Source organism: Megascapheus bottae, chromosome 6, assembly GCF_031878675.1.
Source record: "Megascapheus bottae isolate mThoBot1 chromosome 6, mThoBot2.hap1, whole genome shotgun sequence".
Classification (NCBI taxonomy): domain Eukaryota; kingdom Metazoa; phylum Chordata; class Mammalia; order Rodentia; family Geomyidae; genus Megascapheus; species Megascapheus bottae.
Genome location: NC_143514.1, coordinates 76,919,990 through 76,941,763, shown reverse-complemented (window position 1 = coordinate 76,941,763; position 21,774 = coordinate 76,919,990). Strand labels below are relative to the sequence as shown.

The window sequence follows — 21,774 nt, the reverse complement described above, 5'->3', positions numbered from 1 at the left end:
CACAACCACACACACACACGCACACACGCACGCACACAAAGTCCTCAGAGCCCAAGTGCTATCACTGAGCTTTTGAGTTCAAGGGTGGTACTGCTTGAGCCACAGCTATACTTCAAGGTTTTTGATGGATTGGAGAAGAGTCATGGACTTTCCTACCTAGGCTAGTTTCAAACTGTGATCCTCAGATTTAATCTCCCAGGTAGCTAGGATTTCAGGCATGAACCACTGGCACCTATTTGAACAATATGCTTGTAATGATTATTAGAAAATTTTCCTACAATCGAGTGAATATGAAAACACAACAGAATGTTTGGATACAAGCAAGGGCAATGTTAGGAGGAAAGTTTATTGTGATGTTTTTTAAAAAAAGAGATTTGAAATAAAGGACCCTATAGACATTTCAAATTCTTAGGAAAAAAAAGAACAAGTAAAACCCAAAGTTAGTATATAGGAATAAAATTTGAAAGATGGGGGGGGATTGAAATGGTAAGTAAAAGACTGATAACCAGCGAAAAGAGTTGGTTCTTTAAAAATATACTATAAACAAGATGGACAAACTCTTAGCCAAAGTAACTGAAAGAAATAGAGGGAAGACCCAAATCAATAAAATTAGAGATGAAAAAGGGAATATCACAACAGATACTTAGTGAAATTCAGAGGATCATTGAAGAGTACTTCCAAAATATGTTCTAGTAAACTGGAATGTCCAATTTCTAGGTATGTAGGACCTACCAAATTGAGTGAAGAGGATATAAGCCATCTAAACTGTTCTCTAATGAGCAGTGAAATTGGAGCAGTAATAAGGAATTGTCTAATGAAAAAAAAAAAAGCCCAAGACCAGATAGATATCTTCTATTTCTTGAAAGAAAAAAAAAATGGGGGGGGAAAGGATGAACCCAGGCTGGGGTCCATGGCTCATGACTGTAATCCTGGCTACTCAGGAGGCTGAGATCTGAGGATCGCTGTTCAGAGCCAACCCAGGGAGAAAAGTCTTGAGATTCTTATCTCCAGTTAACCAGCAGAAAACTGTTAAGTGGCAAAAACTCAGGGACATTGCCTATGCTCCAAATTCAAGTCCCAGGACTGACTTCTTTCCTCCCACATCAAAAAGATGACCACCAATACCTCTCCAGTTCTTCTATGAATAGAAGGGAAGGGATGTTACCAAACTTATTCTGTCAAGCTAGTTATTACCCTGATATCAAACTGGACAAGGACGCAACAAAAATAGAAGTTAGAGACTAATTTGCTCTGAGATATAAAATTTCCGATAAAATACTTGAAAACTGATTTCAGTAACACATTCACAAGATCATACACTGGATCAAGTTTAATTTTAGATATGCAATGATGATTTAGTGTATGCAAGTTAATAAACATAATACAGCATCTAAACAGAATAAAGGACAAAAATCACATGATAAAAAAATCTTTGATAAAATTCAATATCCCTCATGATAATGTCCCTAAAAACCTTAGAACTAGATATTTCAGTTTACTAAAAAGTATACATGTTAACTCTATAACCAATTTTGTACTCTCATGTTAGGAAAACTCAACAACCCTTGGTAGATGACTAAAACTTAGATCTCTATGTCTCATCTTTTGCAAAAATCAAATGAAAGAAGATAATAGGTCTTTATATGGCTTTTGTTTCAATATCCTGTAGGTCATTTCAATTAGCTTCATACTAAATGGCCTTATGTATCAAGGTTTTGCTCTATTGCAAATCTCTGCTAGTAGAGCCCAAGGTTTCTACAGATTATGACAAATGAGGGAAACCATTGAGCCTAAGTTCCTTTGAGTCTGGCTTACTTCACTTAATATGATTTTTTCTAAGACTTTCCATTTCCTAACAAATGGGTCAATGTCGTTTTTTCTGATAGCAGCATAGAATTCCATTGTGTACAGATACCACATCTTGTTGATCCACTCATCAACTTGTCCTTTATGTACTATCTTATTTCTCATCTCTTTTGCTGTCCTTTGGTTATATCATATTGTTACAGTATCTCACTTTGTTATCTGATATATTGGATATATTTGTATTTGGTTATTTGAAATTGGATAGAGAAGGGGGGAAAACAAGATGAGGGGTGGGGGTGTGGGGGAGGGTAATGGGGACCAAGACATGTGAAAGGGTATCAATGTATGTGAATTAATGTACCTTCTATCTGGCAAATATCATGTAACCCTTTTATTAATTACAATAAAAAATATAAAAAAAAGTCTTCAACATATCAAAGGAAACAATAACCAGAAGGAAGAATCAGTTTACAGATTGGGGGAAAGAATCTTTGAAAATTATTCATCAAAGGATTAATACCCAGAACATATGAAGAGCTAAGAAAATTAAATACCAGAACAAATAATTCAGTTAATAAACAGACAAGTGAATTGAATGGATCCTTCAAAAGAAATACAAATAGCTAGTAGACACATAAAGAAATGTTCAATATCCTTAGCCATAAGTAAAGTGTAAGTCAAGACAGTACTGAATTTCCCTCTAACCCCAGTTGGGATGGCTATATCATCATGAAAGAAAAAAACTAGGGGCTGGAATGTGGCCTAGTGGTAGAGTGCTTGCCTTGGATGCATGACGCCTTGGATTTAATTCCTCAGTACCACATAAGCAAAAAATGCCAGAAGTGGTGCTGTGGTGCTCAAGTGGTAGAGTGGTAGTGTTGAGCAAAAAGTGGCTCAGGGACAGTGCGCAGGCCCTGAGTTCAAACTCTAGAACTGGCCTAAAAATAAACAATAAATGCTGATGAGGCTATAGGAACAAAGGAACCCTTAGATTGTGTTGATAGAAAACAGAATGGAGGTTTCTCACAAGACAAAAAACTACTATATTATTGTGCTATGCCACTCTTTGGCATATATCCAAAGAAATGCCCTGAAGACCCCTTGCATATCCATATTTATGAAGTGCTATTTGTAATAGACAAGCTATGAAAACATCCTAGGTACTCAACAGGTGATGGATGGAATGTATGTATCACAATGGAGCATTATTCAGGCCTGAAGAATAAAATTAGATCATCTGAAGGAAAATATATGAAACTGGATATCATTTTGAGTAAGATAAGCCAGGTTCAGGAGGATATATATAACATGTTCTCTCATTTCCCAAATCTAGACCTAAAATAATAATAGTAGCTATAACCTAAGACCAAAAATAAATAATTTGCCCTTGTTGTTTTGAGTTTCTGAAACCTGATATCTTGTTTATGAAAGAGTGAGTATTGAACAGATGCTGGAAGGATACTATGAAGAGAAGTTTATTTTTAAAGTTCTTTTGTAATAAAAATGTTAGTCTTTATATGGTTATGGCAATGAGCAGTTCATGGGCCTATAGAATAGGTTGAGTGATGCTTAGAGAAAAGAAGTTCAGTGTTCTGTGAAAGTCATACCCACACAGACAACTCTTACTGGCCCAGACCATTGTTTGTGTTTAGAAATGTTTTCTCAAATCTTGTAGGAAAATGCCATAGGAGTTAAATCATTTAATGTCTTGCAAAGTCCTACTTCAGTGTTTCTAATTTTCCTTGCTTGAGTTGATTATTATTTTTGTTCTCCAGTAATGTTGAAAACAAGTCTAAAGTTTCCACACAAGGCCTCATGTGTGGGAATCTGAGGACATTGTATATAAAGAATATTTGGAAAATTGGATAGGTTATTGCCAGTCTTAGGTGAAATTCTGTTTTTTAAATTTATTTTATTTTATTGTTGGGATAATGTATAGAGGGGTTACAGTTACATTCATCAGGTTGTAGGTGCATTACTTTATAATATGTCCAGAAGTCTAGGAATGAGTGTGTGTGTGTGTGTGTGTGTGTGTGTGTGTGTGTGTGTGTGTGTGTAAAATACTTTATGATGTTACATCTGTTTTTTTTAACACCTTTTAGATTTGACTGGGATTATTGGCTTTTTTAGAGGTTTTGTTTTACTGAGACAGTCTTGTTATGTTGCCCAGGGTGGCTTGGAACTTGAAACCCTCTTTTCTCAGCCTTCTTGATGCTGGAATTATACATGTGTCACCACTCTTGCGTGGCTGGTTTTTTTTTTTATTATTATTAGTATTATTAATTTGCTTTCTTTAGAGCCCAATTGTTTTAGGGTTGAATGATAATTTTTCTAATGAGCTGTGGTAGCAATAATGATTTTGCTTTCTGTTCTTCTGGTGACCTTGTTGTAGTCTGTGTGTTTTTGTGGAAGCACAGCTAGTTTGTTTCTGTTTCTCTTTCACAGTTCTCTGCCCTTCCACCTGTCCGAGTAGTCTTTGCTGTGACTATGGAAGGCAGCGCACGGAAAGTGATCACTGTCCGGTCAGCCCTCATTGTGCGGAACAGATTAGAAACGCCAATGGAACTACGACTGGACAGCCCATCAGCCCCAGATAGTACGCGTTGTCTCAAGTGTGGATATTTGTTGACACTAGCCTTGACTGTTCCAGTGGGCATGTCCCCAAGCAGTCAGTATACCCAGTCAGTTATTTTTCCCGAGATAGTTAGTGTTTGGGTAGTGGGCTGACTCTTCTTTTTGAGCAGTGTTTTGTGGAGGAGAACCATCTCCTAAGTGCTGACACTTATTTTTGTTTGAAATGGGTTTGTGGTCTCCTGAGTGCTAGCCCCTATTTTTTATCCTGAGGTAGTGTGTTGGGGAAGAAAGCTGTCATCTGAGTGCTGACCTCTATTTCTGTGCAGAGCCAGTGGTGCTTCCTGCCATCATGCCAGGTGATGCATTTGCCGTGCCTTTACACCTTACCTCTTGGCGGCTGCAGGCCCGGCCCAAAGGATTTGGCGTGTTCTTCTGTAAGACTCCAATACATTGGACCAATGTAGTGAAGCCGACAGAGGTTAGTAGCAGCAAACGAGAGTGCCACTCGATGGATACAGAGAAAAGCAGATTCTTCAGGTATGTATTATGCCTCAGTGACATTGACATTGTCATGTACCATTTGCCTTTTCACAGAGTCTTGATAAATAGCCTAGGCTGGCCTAGAACTTGATATATAGCCTAGGATGGCCTTGACCTTGAGATCTTCCTGTGGTAGCTTCCCAAGTACTAGGATTATAGGCATGCAACACTATTCCTGGCTCAGAATATATATTCTCAAGGAATGATCTCAAGATGTAATACCATCTCTGTCAAAACTTTAGTAGGCTGCCTTGAAGAAATAGAGGAACTAATTTGTATGTTTATATGGAAACCAGGAATTCAGACTATTCAATATCATCTCAAAAAGAACAAAACTAGGGGCCGGGAGTTTGGCCTAGTAGTTAAAGTGCTTGCCTAGCATGCATGAAGACCCGGGTTCGATTCCTCGGTACCACATACATAGAAAAATGCCGGAAGTGGTGCTGAGGCTCAAGTGGTAGAGCTCTAGCCTTGAGAAAGTCCAAGGACAGTGCTCAGGCCCTGAGCCAAAGCCCAGGACTGGCAAAAAAAAAAAAAAAAAAGAACAAAACTAGAGGACTTACAAAACCTGTTCTCCCCCCCCCAGTTCTGGGCTTGAGCTCAGGGCCTGAGCAGTGTCCTTGGACTTTCTCAAGGTTAGAGCTCTACCACTTGAGCCTCAGCACCATTTCCAGCTTTTTTTCTATGTATGTGGTACTGAGGAATCGAACCCGGGTCTTCATGCATGCTAGGCAAGCACTCTACCCACTAGGCCAAACTCCCAGCCCACAAAACTTGTTTTTAAGACAGTGTATATAGCCACTGTTATGTGTTATTGGTATAAAGACAGAAATGTAGATCAGTGAGATTCAAAAGGGTTTTCTGTTAAGATTTGAGGTTAATATAGTAGAACAAGGAGTTTTCCCAATAAGCATTGCTGGTACGGACTAGCCCTATGAAAACAAACACTTCAACTCCTCTCTCATTGTATTTGCAAAAACAATTGTGTGAAAACAAAACAAAGCAATAACACCACCACCACCACAACAAGAAAAACAATTGTGTGCTGGTTCTAGAGCTTGAACTCAAAGCCCAGGTGTTATCTCTGAGCTTTTTTGCTTGAGACTTGCTTTCTACCACTTAAGCCACAATTCTACTTCTGGCTTGATGTGGTTAATTGGAAATGGCATCTTTCTTGCCCAGGCTGGCTTTAAACCATGATCCTCACATCTTACTGTCCTGGATAACTAGGCTTATATGCATGAGCCACTGGCGCCTGGCTGCATTTGCAGAATTTAATCTAAGATAGATCATAGACCTAAATGTGAAACTAAGAACCATGTAAAACAATACAAAAAGTACCAAAGACTATAGGGGAAAAAATTAAGAAATTAAAAGTTTTGGTTTATTAGTGAATTGAAGTAAGGAAAGGAATAGATAAGCTACAGAGTTGAGAATATATAAACAAGGAGGGGAAGGAGGAGAGAAACTGGGACAAAAACATGAGCAGTGGTATCAGTGTGTGAGAAGTATGTACCTACTACCTGATGAATGTAGCTATAACCCCTCTATACATTATTCTGACAATAAAAAAAAGATACCAATAGTAACAATGAAAATGGCAGCACCGTTTTGTAATGAACAAGAGACCCACCTATATAAAAGGTTAAAAAAAAGAAAATAAACATGTTTATGTTTATGTACATTTAAGTGTTTTTTTTTTTTTTTTTTGCCAGTCCTGGGCTTGAGTTCAGGGCCTGAGCACTGTCCTTGGACTTTCTCAGGGCTAGAGCTCTACCACTTGAGCCTCAGCACCACTTCCGGCTTTTTTCTATATATGTGGTACCGAGGAATCGAACCCAGGTCTTCATGCATGCTAGGCAAGCACTTTAACCACTAGGCCAAACTCCTGGCCCATTTAAGAATTTTTATGTAGAACTTCAAATCAACAATAAAATGCACCTAATAGAAATAGGAAAAAGATCTGAACTATTTACAGTAGAAAATATACAAATTTTAATTAGTCAAATGAAAAGATATCCATAATCATTGATTAGAAAAATGCAAATCTGAAGCCTGGTGCTGGTGGTTCATGCCTGTAATCTTAGCTATTCAGGAGGCTGAGATCTGAGGATCGAGGTTCAAAGCCAGCTCGGGCACAAAAGTCTTTGAGACTCTTATCTCCAGTTAACCACCAGAAAACTGGAAGTGGCCTGTGGCTCAAGGGGTAGGGCGGGAGCTTTGAGCTGAAGAACTCAGGGACAGTGCCCAGGCCCAGAGTTCACGTTGCACAACTGGGGGAAAAAAAAAAAGAAAGAAAAAAAGAAAAATGCAAATTTGCTATAAGCAGTTTGAGAACAGACATAACTAGTTGAAAGTGGTTGCCTGATATGGAAAAGGACATCATGGAGCTTTTTGGAGTGAAAGATTTTATAGTTTGCTTTGAGTGGTGTTATAGATGAGTGTGTAATTGCCAAAATTCATCAAACAGACCATTATAAATCTGTAATACTTGTTGTATAGATGCATTTGGGTTAAAAAGTACAAATATTTTACTGACATTATACCATTTTAATGTAATTTAATGATTTATGCACTATTTTGTCTTCATAGGTTTTGTGTGGCTATCAAAAAAGAAAATTATCCTGATTACATGCCATCCAACATATTTTCTGATAGTGCCAAACAGATTTTCAGGCAGCCTGGGCATACCATTTATCTCTTGCCAACTGTGGTAATCTGCAACTTGTTGCCTTGTGAACTGGACTTTTATGTAAAAGGAATGCCCATTAATGGGACCCTAAAGCCTGGCAAAGAAGTAGCTCTTCATACAGCAGATACATCCCAAAATATTGAACTAGGTAAGGCTGTCAGCATAAGTTCATTTGTAGTAATCCTGTGACAATATCATTTCTGTGGACATCCTGCTCTCAAAGAGCCATTTAAAACAATTATGCAGTTTAAAAGAACAAGTTGAACAAACCAAGGGTTTCCAAAGGAAACACCTAACTTGCTTCGTCTTTCCTCTTTTTGTTTGTATTGGGATTCATGGTCAGGGCCTTGTTCTTTATGGGTAGGTGGTCAACCTCTTGAGTATTTTTTGCTTTTGATATTTTTTCTTTGGTATAGGATCCTGCCTTTTTCCTGGATCTCTATCTTCTTCTTTTTTTTAAATATTTTTTATTGTAATTAATAAAAGGGTTACATGATATTTGCCAGATAGAAGGTGCATTAATTCACATACATTGATACCCTTTCACATGTCTTGGTACCCGTTTCCCCCCCCCCCACACACCCCCCACCCATCTTGGTTTTCCCCCCTTCCCTATCAAATTTCAAATATCCCAATACAAATAAATTCAATATATCAGATAACAAAGTGAGATACTATACCAATATGAGATAACCAAGGGACAGCAAAGGAGATGAGAGACAACATAGTACATTAAGGACAACAATCATTCATTATATGGCTTTTGTTTCACTATCCTGGAAGTCCTTTCAATTAGCTTCACATTATATGTCCTTATGTATCAAGATTTTGCTCTATTGCAAATCTCTGCTAGGAGAGCCCAAGGTTTCTACTGATTATGACGAATGAGGGAAACCATTGAGCCTAAGTTCCTTTGAGTCTGGCTTACTTCACTTAATATGATTTTTTCTAAGTCTTTCCATTTCCTAACAAATGGGGCAATGTCATTCTTTCTGACAGCAGCATAGAATTCCATTGTGTACAAATACCACAACTTGTTGATCCACTCATCAACTGAGGGACATCTAGGTTGGTTCCATATCTTCACTATGGTGAATAGTGCTGCAATGAACATTGTTGTGCTAGTGGGTTTAGTATGTCCTTGTTTCTGGATGGTTGGGTAAATGCCAAGTAGTGGGATTGCTGGGTCATAGGGAAGTTCTATGTTTAGCCTTTTGAGGCACTGCCACACTGCTTTCCATAGTAGTTGAACGAGTTTGCACTCCCACCAACAGTGTAGTAGTGATCCCTCCTGGCCACATCCCCTCCAACATCTGTTGTCATTCGTTTTCCTGATCCTGGCCATTCTAGCTGGAGTGAGGTGGAATCTTAGAGTTGTTTTGATTTGCATTTCTTTTATGACCAGAGATGTTGAGCATTTCTTCATGTGTCTATAGGCCATTTTTGTTTCTTCTTCAGAGAAGACTCTCTTTAAGTCTTTGGCCCATTTTTTTAATGGAATGGTTGTTACTTTGGAGGTTAGTTTTGGAGTGATTCAATTTTTTGAGTTGTTGATATATTTTAGATATGAGGCCTTTGTCCATTGTTTGGTTGGTGAAGATCTTCTCCCACTCTGTAGGCTTCCTACTTAATTTACTAGCTATGTCCTTTGCCATACAAAAGCTCCGCAGTTTAATGCAGTCCCACTTATCCAGCCTTTCTCTGATTTGTTGTGATTCTTGGTCCTTATTAAGAAAGTTTCGACCTGTGCCAAGGAGGCCTAGTGTATCCCCTATTTGGATCTCTATCTTCTTAGTTATACTTCCTAGTAGCTGGGATAATAGATGCACACCAGTATTATGTGCTTTTTCAAGAATTGGAAAGGTGAGATATCACACTTAGCTTGGAGCACTCCCCTCCCCCACCTTTTTTAAAAGGCTCATACGATATGATCATAGGAAGTCAGTGCATGCTTTCTTTTTTAAAATTTTTTTAAATTAAATTTTTTGTTTATGTGGTACTGAGGAACTGAACCCAGGGCCTCATGCATACTAGCCACATTTCCAGCCCCAGTGCAACTTTTCAAACTGTGTGCTTTCCTTAGCTGTGGTGTGAGTAAGGTCCTATGTATCTCCTATGAGGGAAAGGGTAAACATTTGCTGAGTACTCACTATACCCTAGTTATGAGCCACATGTTTGCATACACATGATCTTATGGGATCCTTACAGCCGTAGTTATTTGTGAAATGGAAGTTAGAATGTTGAATGCATCAAGTAATTTTGAGTTGTAAGAGTGAATGAAGTCAAGGTCCAGAACTGTATTTTAAGCACTTTCAGGAGTATTTTATGTTTGGTGGCAGAGGACTGTCATCATCTGCATTGAAGCAGTAAGAGATACAGTGCACAAGTGCTTTCACTGTATTGTCTTGTTTGATTTGCCCAGCAGAGACCTGGGGTTGTCCCCATTTTACATAATGTCCCATAATGTCAAGGTGACATTTCAGTGACTATATAAGTCCTTGAACTTAATTTAGAAAAGTAGTGCAATGGTATTTGCTTATTCTAAAGTCAATGGGTCTTTGGTATTTAAGCAGTTTTCTGATATTTTTTTCAAGCAGTTACTGAGTCCCATGTGAATGTACGTGTTTTTTCACCAGTGTTCCTAGTCTTTGACATCATCTGTATCTGGGACATCTCTTCTTCTCACAATCCTGCCATATAGATAGAATTAGTGTCACATTCCACAGGCCTAGGAAAGTTAAAACACTTTGCTGCACTCCAACTAGATGATAAGGCAAACTGGGGTTGTGAACAAATAGTTTGGCTGTAGAACCTATGTTTACTTTGCTGTGTTTCAAGCAGTAAGCCCAGGGGTTATGAGGTAGCAAATGTATCATCATAATTCCTTTTGGTAGCTTTTTTGGAATTCTAGGATTAGAATTTAGGACTTGTGAATGGGCTTTATAAATAATACAGTCACTATACAGCGTAAACTTTAGGATGAGACATCCAGGCTGTCTGATTTGCTTCATACTTATTCTTTACTCCAGCTTGGGAAAAGTGACCTTTGAAATATTTACCAGTTAGATCCTCAGAAATTTTTCTAAAAAGAATTCAATTTAGTTTTCCTTCAGCTATTTTATTTATTTATTTATTTATTTTCTTTTTTTTATTGTAATTAGTAAAAGGGTTACATGATATTTGCCAGATAGAAGGTGCATTAATTCACATACATTGATACCCTTTCACATGTCTTGGTACCCATTACCCTCCCCCCCCAGCTATTTTTTTTTTAATACAACTCCATGGCCAATCCACAAAGATAATAAGCTTAAACCTTTTTTAGGGGTGTCATTGGAGAACTTTCCCCTTTGTAAGGAATTGCTCATTCCCCCTGGGACCCAAAACTATATGGTGAGAATGCGACTCTATGATGTCAGCCGGCGGCAGTTGAACCTTACCATCCGGATTGTGTGTCGAGCAGAAGGGTCCTTAAAGATCTTCATTTCTGCCCCATATTGGCTTATTAACAAAACAGGTATGTACTGAGGCTGTCTGTCCAAATGGCCTTTGGCCGTGGTTATGGGAGTTCAGATGTAATCTGAGTATGTCCTTCCTAAATAGAGCTAACATAAGCAGATTACGTCAATAGTGTGAGCTTCTAAACTCCTTGTGCATGCTTCACCATAGTCAGAACTGGTCTTTTAGGCAGTGGGTGGGGGCCCACTGGATAACCTCCATTATCTCTATGATCCCCCATGAAGATTTTTCATCCTTTTTCCATTTTAATCTTTTATGGGCAGACTGGGTGGGATGATATAAACTTTTCCTCCTCCTTCCTAAAGGGTTACCACTGATCTTCAGACAGGACAATGCAAAGACGGATGCTGCAGGCCAGTTTGAGGAACATGAGTTGGCCAGGAGCCTGAGTCCTCTCTTATTCTGCTATGCTGATAAAGAACAGCCAAACCTGTGAGTATAGTAATTTCCGGGAAGGGGGAATCAGCTCCTGGAGAAGGAAAATTTGGACATGGCTATAACTTATCCATGGAAATAGAAGCAATCTATAGATCACAGTTTTGACTTGTCATAGGACAGAATCATGACATAATAGGATTTTTTTCCTACATCTAATTTGTGTTATTTGATACTGAGACTAAGTCATGTATAATAAAAGTTAGTTTTATTTAGTATGTGTTGAAGTAGCTGTATTCATGAAGAGAAACCTGGCACTCCTCCTCTGTAGTTTCCCATCTGCTGAAGCTTTTAGTACTGCAGAGCTAGCATTAGGAAGCACATAGGCTGCTTTTCAGCCTCACCGTTCCAGTCAGAGCTGTTTGTGGAAGATTTTGAAATCCAGAGTAGACAGTTACACATCCGGAAAAATGTCACTGCATGCTTACAGCAGGGAAAACCAAATATTGTGGAGGTTAGATGACAGGTTCTTTTAAGGTATAGTAGAACATTAATTCTCTTTTGTTCTTAGTTTTGGCATTTTGCTCTTTATGGGGTTTTTTAATTTAACCCCAATCCAAAAGTAAGTGAGTGTCTTAGCATTGAGAAGACCCCGTACTGTTATATAGACAATTCTGCTGAAAGCTTAGCAGAAATGCGTCCGAGTGCTGAACTTCAGTGGTGCAGATGTGTTTAGCAGGGATGACTGCAGCCTAAACAGTGTTGGGGACACAGCTAGCCACTGGTATGGTCAGTACCTCAGCCTTACTGTTCCTTAAACAATTGTTGGCCATTGTAGATCTAGGACTTAACATTTGTCACAAGTTATCCATGGAATTCCCACTTCCCAAAGTGTTTGCATGTAGACTATCTCATCCTCCCCAGCTTTCCAGTGGTTTGGGGTAGGACAGGAAATATTGTAATATCTTAACATGAAGAAATTGAAGCTCAGAGAGCTACTGGCTCAAGGTTACATTGCTTATTAGTGATAGAGCTAGAGTACATGATTAGGAGTTACGTTTTGTGAGTCCAATCAGATAAGACACCAGACAATTCAATAGTACTTTGCCATTGGGATTGAGTCAGTCCTTGGAAGCGATTCATCACATCATCAGATTCATTTCCTTATTTGTCTTTCTCAGGTTTTTTTTTTTTTTTTTCTTCTTCAAAGGTTTTTTTCCTTGATTATTCAGGGAAAGAATGGAAATGGTAGCATTTTCCTCATGTGTTATGCCCATAAAATTCTGGGGTTTTCTTCTAAAATGTTCAGTTGTAAATGCCAGAGTATTGTACATACTGTGGACTGTGGCTACCTCCAGGAATTGTTTTGACACTGATTAATTCTCTTAGTGTTTGTATCAGGGATGCAACTGGGTGATAGTCAGTCTGGGTGATAGTGTTGCCTAGTTAGAGCAGGTAGATATGATTTCTTGTGAATGAATGTATACATGTTCGCTTTTCTGCCCCACAGCTGCACGATGAGAATCGGAAAGGGGATTCATCCGGAAGGCATGCCGGGCTGGTGTCAGGGCTTCTCCCTGGATGGTGGTAGTGGTGTCCGAGCTTTGAAAGTCATCCAGCAAGGAAACCGCCCAGGGCTGATCTATAACATTGGTGGGTTACCTGTGGGGCAGTGGGAAGGTCAGAACTGTTGTCCACTGACCTCAGGCTTGAACAAATATGCTAGTCAAGCATTTTGCCCTGGCTACATGCATTGATTTTAACACATACCTATTTTCCTAGAGATTGGAGGAGCCACTTAAACACTGCCCTTTTTGAACTTGGTGACTCAGGATGGCATCAGTTTGGTTTGAATGCTTGTTTTTCAGGAGATGATTTCTCTTCACCATTAACATTTCATTAACATTTGTAAACCCTAAGAGAGTAAACATTGTTCTCTCTGAAACTAAAGTAGAAAATGAAATGACTTGCCTACATGCAGAGAGGAGGAGTGAGTTAGAAGCAGGATGGTGACCTGTGAATATGAAGTAAAATATATTAAAAAATGCACTCTGTATTGTAGTCATTAGAGGTCCCTGAACTCAGCCTCTTGAGGTAGCCCAGAGACAGACAGGGCCTCTGAGAACACTTGTAGAACCTATCTGACTTATAGATGCCTTAGGATTAAAATATTAGCAGTGTATCCCTCTTTTTTTCAAGGTTCTTAAGCATTGAAATACTAGAGTTATGTTGTCCTGTGATGATGGAGTTCTAGTGTCACCCTCCCACATATAATTACAAGCCATGCACAGCTACTGAGTTGTTTTGTTTTGTTTTTGCCAGTCCTAGGGCTTGAACTTAGGGACTGGGCACTGTCTTCTTTTGCTCAGGCTAGAGTTTGACCACTTGAATCACAGTGCCACTTCTGTTTTTTTCTGTTTATGTGGTATTGAGGAATCAAACCCAGGGCTTCATGCATGTTAGGCAAGCATTCAATCCCTGAGCCACATTCCCAGCCCCAGCTTCTGAGAAGTGTGGTGGTGTGATGGAGGGATGCAGTCATTTCATAAAATTAAATGTGAATAGCCATGTTTCATTAGTAGGCAGGTGTGGTATTGGACAGTGCACATAGCAGTAGTCCTGCTGTAAAAGGACTTGAGGTACTCCCCTGGGCCTTTTTGGCCTTAGTTATTTTTCAGATAGAGTTTCACAATTTTGGGCCATGATCTTCCTACATATATCTTAGCCTTTTCAAAAATTTCAAAAATGGATTTGTATCTGTATTCCTATAGTGGGCATTAAGATACTTTAAAGAAATAAACTTTAGCTGGATGCTGTAACCTTAGCTACTCAGGAAACTGCGATCCTGAGGATTGCTGTTCAAAGCCAGCCTGGGCAGGAAAGTCTATGCAATTCTTATCTCTAGTTAACCCACAAAAAGCCAGAAGTAGAGGTATGATTTAACTGGTAGAACTTAGTTTAAAAATAACAAAAACTCAGTGACAGTGCCCAGGACCTGAGTTCAAGCCCTAGGACTGGGGAAAGGGAAATACACACACACACACACAACATAAAAAGTAATAAACTTTATTCACTATTCAAACTGTAGATAATCTACATTTTCTCATCTTTGGGTAGGCAAAGGTGAGGAATAGAACCTGTTCCTTTTTAAGCAGCTAGTACTAAGGACCCTGAAATTCCTTCAGTGAAGGTATCTATACAAACAGATAAAAAATATGCAGTGATCATGTAGACCTATATGCTAGGATTATGTACCCTGGGATTTTTTTTTTTTTTTTTTTTTGGCCAGTTCTAGCACCGTGGCCTTTGCTAATTATTTACTGTACCACTTGAGCCCTGTCCAATCTGCTTTAGTTATTTTTCCAGATAAGGTCTCATACATTTATTTGGAACCAGCCTTTGGGTTGTGATCTTCTCCTATCATATCTTCTCCTTTTCAAAAGAGCTTCAGGGATACATGTTTTTGTGATTTGCTCAGTCTTTCAAGTATTTTCAAGCTATAGTAAAGGAACACCAGAATTTCTAAGCCAGTACAAGTACATTATGCATTGGAATTGACAACTGGGATTGTATTAGAAAATCGGAGTATCTGATTATCCTATAGAAAGGCAAATTCTTTCATTTTTATGGTTTTCTCTAGATTTGACCACTCAGCTGGAATCTTTTGTATACCTATATGTCCTATCAAAGTATGAAAAGCTTAATGGAGATGCTGGCTATAGGCAGGTACCTGGTTTGAATCCCAGCCATACCGTCTACTAGCTCTGTTATATAACACCCCGTGCCTTTGTTTCCTCTGTGTAATAGACATAATTAAATTTGTAGCTCAAAGTTTTGAGGATGAAATATAAAGTCTTTATTTATTACAAGCCAGTGAAAGGATATGTTTACTACTTCTATTACAGATGCTTTTATTGTTATATAGCTGGACCTCAAGCCAATGCTTTCAATATAGTTGCTACCTGTATTGTCTGAATGAATGGATGATTTATCCCACATTTTGTGGTTTTAAAAAGGTGTCATCAAATTTTTAAAGGCAATTCAGTGCTACTTCATTTTTTTCACTTGGAACTTGTTTTGAGATTTCTTTCTGTTTTATTATTTTTTCAGTCTATAGTATTTTTTAAAGACTTGTTTTGTTGTATTGTGATTGAGAAAAAATCTTGGACATTGGACTAAAGAAAGTACTAAAGAAGTAGTTTGAATTCAGTTAGAACAAATCCAACTAAATGCTCCTCAGTTCCTACCACATCCTGCCAAAGGCAGGTTCTCTAGGACAGTTTGTGTTCATGTGTAAATATGAATGCATTATATGAAATTATCTTAGTTTCATAAATGTAAATATTAGGTATATGTGGCTGATCACTTGTATATTTTAGTTGCTATTATAATGATTCATATTCTGTGAAGAGGCAATAATTCAGGGATTATTGATGTTGTCCCTGAGACGTTTTAGACCCAAATTGGAAAAAGAATAGTACTGAACTTTGCATACATTTGCCATTTATATCACATTCTTGAAAGGCTCTATATCTTCACTGGTGATGTTATTGTTTTCTCAGAGAAGCTTATTATAATACCTGTTTATTTTTGGTGGACCAAAAATTTACTGTCTTACGAGTAATTCATGCAAATGGCTCTTGTTATTTCTAGGTATTGATGTTAAGAAAGGCCGAGGCCGATATATTGATACCTGTATGGTCATCTTTGCACCCCGTTACCTGTTAGATAACAAGTCATCTCACAAGCTCGCATTTGCACAAAGGGAGTTTGCCAGGGGACAGGTAAGTAGTTTGGTTTTGAAGAATGGCCAGTGCTTACTTAGTATCAAAAGTGAATTTTAATGTCATGTCTCATCAAGATTGTGAGTTATGATGTAACCCAAATAGTTCCTGACAGAAGGTAAGGCTCAGCGTCAGAACTCAGCTGAGTATTGCCTTGTTGATTAAAGCCAGTGGTTCTGTATGTTTTAGGGAACAGCCAATCCTGAGGGTTACATTTCCACCCTGCCTGGTTCCAGTGTGGTGTTCCACTGGCCTCGCAATGACTATGATCAGCTATTATGTGTCAGATTGATGGATGTTCCCAACTGTATTTGGTCTGGAGGCTTTGAAGTCAACAAGAATAATTCCTTCCATATCAACATGAGGTAAGTTCAAGGCTTGACATAGAAACAAAAAGTCCTGTTTGAGATGTAATAATGTAAATAACAAGCCCATTCTGTTCTTTGTAAAGTTGGCTGAAGTATTTCTGGCTCTGATGATATCGTTATAGCTTAAAAATCTAGAGAAGAGTGAGCACTTTGATGGAATGAGTTAAAGGGGTTGTTAGCAGTCAAGACTGTTGAGTAACATTCTGTGGTCTACAAGGGAGTAAGTCCAAGGGGCAGCAATGTGCTCATAGCATGCTTGCCTGCATCTCTGGAAATTCTGTCTGTGTTTAGATGGTCCCACAATTACAAATATTTTTGTCTATTCTTAGCATTGGTACACTCTTCTCTAACTTGATGTTGTTAGTAAATTGTCTGGCTTTCGTTATCCTGCCAGTGACCCTCAGGTCCTTGCTAGAATAATTAAGTCATCTAGCCAACAATGACTTAATCTTTCTTCCTACAGTTACAGATGAGTAGATGAAGGTTCTCTTAGCTTCCCAAGTTCCATATAATATCAGGTCTTAGAAATCCACATGTGAAAAGCGTTTCAGGGTATCTTACAAAAGCAAGTTTCACAAGGTGGCAGTTTTAGTTTGATAAAGCAGGATTAAAATAGGGAGAAATGGAAAAGAAGAGAAATATTTCCTACTCCCCATCCGGGAAATGGGAGTCAGACTCCAAATGGAAACTGTTACCTTTTGCCTGTGTTCTTTCTGAGCTGGTGTATTGCTTGTGGCCATGTCCTCTAGCAACACACAATCAAGACAGGGACTGCTCATTGTTGTCAAGTATAGATTCCAAGCCTACCTGAATCACAGGGACAGAGGTGAGCTTGAGGACTTCCTTTTTGCTAATCCATTTTACAGAGGTGCCAGAATTTTACTATTTCAAAGGACAGGGCATATTTAAGATAGCTAGGTAGCCCCTTCTAGGTCTCCCAGTTTTTGTAACTTTGTGTTTAAATGGAGGGACAACTGCTTTTGCAGTTGCTTTCTGCTTTCAACTTTCTGAGTCTATCCCTTTTTTATATTTATTAAAAATAAGTATTTCCTTGTCTCTTCATCTACCTACCCTACCTCATTACTTTAATCAAATGTTGTTTTAAAAAATAATTTAGGGCTGGCAGTGTAGCCTAGTGGTAGAGTGCTCACCTAGCCTGCACAAATTCCTTAGTACCACATACACAGAAAAAGCTGGATGTAGCACTGTTGCTCAAGAGGCAGAGAGCTAGCCTTGAACAACAAAAAGTGTCCAAGAACAGTGCCCAAGCCTTGAGTACAAGCCCCAGGACTGGCCCAAAAAATAAAAAATAAGTTAGCCAAGTGCCAGTTATCTTAACTCTCAGCCTGTAATCTTAGCTACTCAGGAGGCTGAAATCTGAGGATCATGGTAAGCCAGCCTGGTCACCAAAATCTGTGAGACTCTTATCTCCAATTAACCACCAGAAAACCAGAAGTGGTACTGTGGCACAAAGTGGTAGAGCACTAGCCTTGAGCTGAAGAGCTCAGGGATAGTACCCAGGCCCAGAGTTTAAACCTTATAACTGACGAAAAAATAAATTAATAAATGTTTAAAAAGTAATTGTGCTTTTTTTGAGATTGCGAGGGGCGTGTGTGTGTGTGTGTGTATGTGTGTATGTGAGTGTGTGTATGTGTATATGTGTATGTGTATGTGTATGTGTATGTGTATGTAGGGCTTTCTTCCTATGTTGCCTAGTTTGACCTTGAACTTCTAGGCTCAAGTGAGCCACCTACACAGTCTCCCAGGCAGCTAATATTATAGGTAGTCTATCACTATGCCTAGCTAAAACTTTTTTTTCCTAGACCTGGGGCTTGAACTCAGGTCCTGTACACTGACCTTGAGCTTTCTCAAGACTACCACTCTACCACTATGTGGTACTGAGGAATCGAACCCAGGGCTTCAGGCATGCTAGGCATGCATTCTACACTAGTCTACACTCCCAGTCTAAAGGAAACTTTTAAAATTATGCTAAAATAGATTAAGAATACAATTCATTATTATAAATATATTCACATTGCTGTACAGATAATCTTCAGAACTGTTTTCAGTTTGTAGAACTGCAACTAGGCACAATGATCCACTACCTGTCCTCAGATCTCAGCTTCCTGAGTAACTAGGCTTACAGGAATGAGTCACTGATGCCAACTAATGTATATTTATCATCTCCTCCTCCTCTTCTTCCTCCTCCTCCTCTCTGACTTCTCCTCCTCCTTCTTCTGTTGATTGTGGGGTATGAACTCTGGGCTGGGCACTGTCCCTGAGCTTTTCAGCTCAAGGCTACCACCCTACCCCTGGGCCTGGGTGCTTTCTCTGAACTCTTCAACTAAAGGCTATCTCTACCACTTTAGCCACAGCACCACTCCTGATTTTCTGGTGGTTAATTGGAGATGAGTCAGTCTCATGGACTTTCTGTGCCTGGGCTGGCTTTTAACTGTGATTCTCAGATCTCAGCCTCAAGAGTAGCTAGGATTATAGGTGTGAGCCACTAGTGCCTAGCCTCACAGTTCTTTATAGAAGGATACCAGTTAAATGTTGAAGGGATAGAAAATCACCATCCTGTTATTAGTTTCTACTTTTTCAGTTTGATTAAAGTAATGTATAGTAGGCTGGAGGTTTCATGGTATTGATTGGGGTACACAGAACAATGTGGTTATTATGCAAAGCACAAGGAAAAAACAGATTGTACTTGTTTCTTCCTTATAACATTGCCTCCTTTGCCTCTGTGTTGTGCAGGGATACCCTGGGAAAGTGCTTCTTCCTGCGAGTGGAAATCACCCTGAGAGGAGCTACATACAGAATCTCCTTTAGTGACACTGACCAGTTACCCCCTCCTTTCCGTATCGACAACTTTTCTAAGGTACCAGATGTCATTGAGAGCCAGTGGACTGCTTCCTGTGTGAGAGGGTGGGATAATGGGGTAACACACTCAAAGGAAGCTTTATTTGTGTGTGTGTGTGTGTGTGTGTGTGTGTGTGTGTGTGTGTGTGTGTGTGTGTGTGTGTGTGTGTGCTGGTCCTGCAGCTCGAACTCATGGTCTGGGTTTTATCCTTGAGTGTTTGCTCAAATCTAGAGCACTACCACTTGAGCCATAGCTCAAGTGGCTAATTGGAGATAAGAATCTCATGGACTTAACCTGTTTGGGATAACTTTGAACCACACTCCTCATATCTCAGCCTCCTGAGTAGCTAGGATTGCATATGTAAGATGCTGGCATCTGGCTTAGATTCTGTTTTGAATTACTCCTTTGAATAACTGTACCTCACCACATGTGGCCAAATGGAAGGATAGAACTGCTTCCCTGGAATATTTTGGCTGAAGTTTTTGCTGCTGCTCTTCATTTTTGTGGTGGTGTGAGAGATTGAATTTTGGGACTTGGACTTGCTGGGCAAACACTCCTACTTGAGCCATACCCACAGTCCTTTTGCCCCCCCCCCCCCCAGTCGTAGGGCTTGAACTCAGGGCCTGGATACTGTCCAGGGCTAGTGCTCTACCACTTGAGCTACAGCATCACTTCTGGCTTTTTCTGTGTATGTTGAACCCAGGGATTTGTGCATGCTAGGTAAGCACTCTACCACTAAGCTACGCTCCTAGACTAGTCCTTTTGTTTTTTTTAGTTGGGTTTTAAGATGTGGTGTTATGCTTTCACCTGGCTGGCTTTAGACTGTGATCTTCCTACCTTTGTCTCCTGAGTAGCTGGGACCACTAGAGTATGCCATCATGTGTAGGTGTTTTATGAGTCTAGCTAACTTTTGCCTTTACTGGCCTCAGAATGCAATTCATGCAATCTCTTCCTCCTGAGTAATTGGAAATACCTTTCCAATGAGAAGGTCATTTGTAGCCTGTAATCTCAGCTGCTTGAAAGATGGAGATAAGAAGATTGCAGTACAAGGTGTGTCAAGGCAAAAGCACGAGACCCTATCTGAACAAGAAATTAAAATGGGCTGGAGAAATGGCTAAATTCAAACCCCTAAATTCAAACTACCCTCCCCCTTATAAAAACAAAAACAAATTGAGTGAGACAAGACCAAAGGAACAAAAGGCGCATGGTATCTTTAATATGTGGCTATTAGATCCAAACAGTACAAGAGTGAGGACTCAATATTTGCATACCCAATGCTATGGACATGGTATTGGAAATATAAACACAGCTACATAGACATAAAAACCTATGACTCTATAGACATAATGTTTTATTACGTAGATTAATATGTATCTGTGATATACAAACCCTTAGCCTAATTTTGATTATGTTCTAAAAACTAAGTGCCAGTGATTGTATATAGAGATTCCCTTCTTGAATACTCATTTGTTAAACATGGCATTTGAAATATGATGTAAAAATCAATGTTAATAAATTCTTTTTTTTTTTTTTTAAAAGAGCATTTGAGAAGGTATGATGGAACCCTCACTGGGAGTTATTCCCTGTGTGGATTCATTTGGGAAGGATCAGAGCTGGAACCTCAGATGCCCGACTCACTTTGCAGTGACACCATCATTCTGAATCAGTGTCCCTTTGTCCTTTACCCTTATTTCCATAGGTCCCTGTTGTTTTCACTCAACATGGTGTAGTGGAACCCAGGCTGCGGACTGAAGTAAAGCCCAGGACATCGCTGGATTATGCCTGGGATGAGCCTACCCTGCCAGCCTTCATCACTCTGACTGTGAAGGGGGCTGGCTCCTCTGAGATTAGCTGCAACATGAATGATTTCCAGGATAATCGGCAGCTCTATTATGAAAATTTCATTTACATTGCTGCTACATACACATTTTCAGGGTAATTCAGAATTACATTATTGTTCATGTTAAAGCACCGGTTCCTATTTCTAATGGGTTTTAAATTTCGTAAAGTGTTTTCTCAAGAAACCATAGTATGGAGGACCATTTCTGCATTCGTTATGAGATCCTCAGCTCTGAGTTTAGCTTGCAAGGTCGTTTGGGTCTAAATCTTTGGTTTTTGCTAGCTTAAAATTTGTCCAGAGAGGCAAAACTTTCTCATTTTATAGGGGTTTCCCCCATTAATCCATCCTCATTCTTAACAACTCTTATGAGGTTATTGCTGAATCTTAATTCATGTCATGTTCCTTTCTAAAATGTG

General features: G+C 39.2%; 1 protein-coding gene across 6 annotated transcripts in view; it reads left to right on the top strand.

Annotated features, from left to right (window-relative positions):
• The window catches only part of Vps13d (vacuolar protein sorting 13 homolog D), a 246,715-nt gene that overhangs the window by 115,246 nt on the left and 109,695 nt on the right, over window positions 1-21,774 (top strand). For all 6 annotated transcript variants that reach the window (XM_090335790.1, XM_090335789.1, XM_090335788.1 and 3 more), the window contains 10 exons: window positions 4,252-4,402; window positions 4,707-4,917; window positions 7,513-7,760; window positions 10,938-11,129; window positions 11,437-11,563; window positions 13,017-13,159; window positions 16,160-16,290; window positions 16,480-16,655; window positions 19,413-19,536; window positions 21,218-21,453. In XM_090335790.1, the coding sequence (XP_090191916.1) occupies window positions 4,252-4,402; window positions 4,707-4,917; window positions 7,513-7,760; window positions 10,938-11,129; window positions 11,437-11,563; window positions 13,017-13,159; window positions 16,160-16,290; window positions 16,480-16,655; window positions 19,413-19,536; window positions 21,218-21,453 (1,739 nt within the window). The remainder of the gene's footprint in view (window positions 1-4,251; window positions 4,403-4,706; window positions 4,918-7,512; window positions 7,761-10,937; window positions 11,130-11,436; window positions 11,564-13,016; window positions 13,160-16,159; window positions 16,291-16,479; window positions 16,656-19,412; window positions 19,537-21,217; window positions 21,454-21,774) is intronic.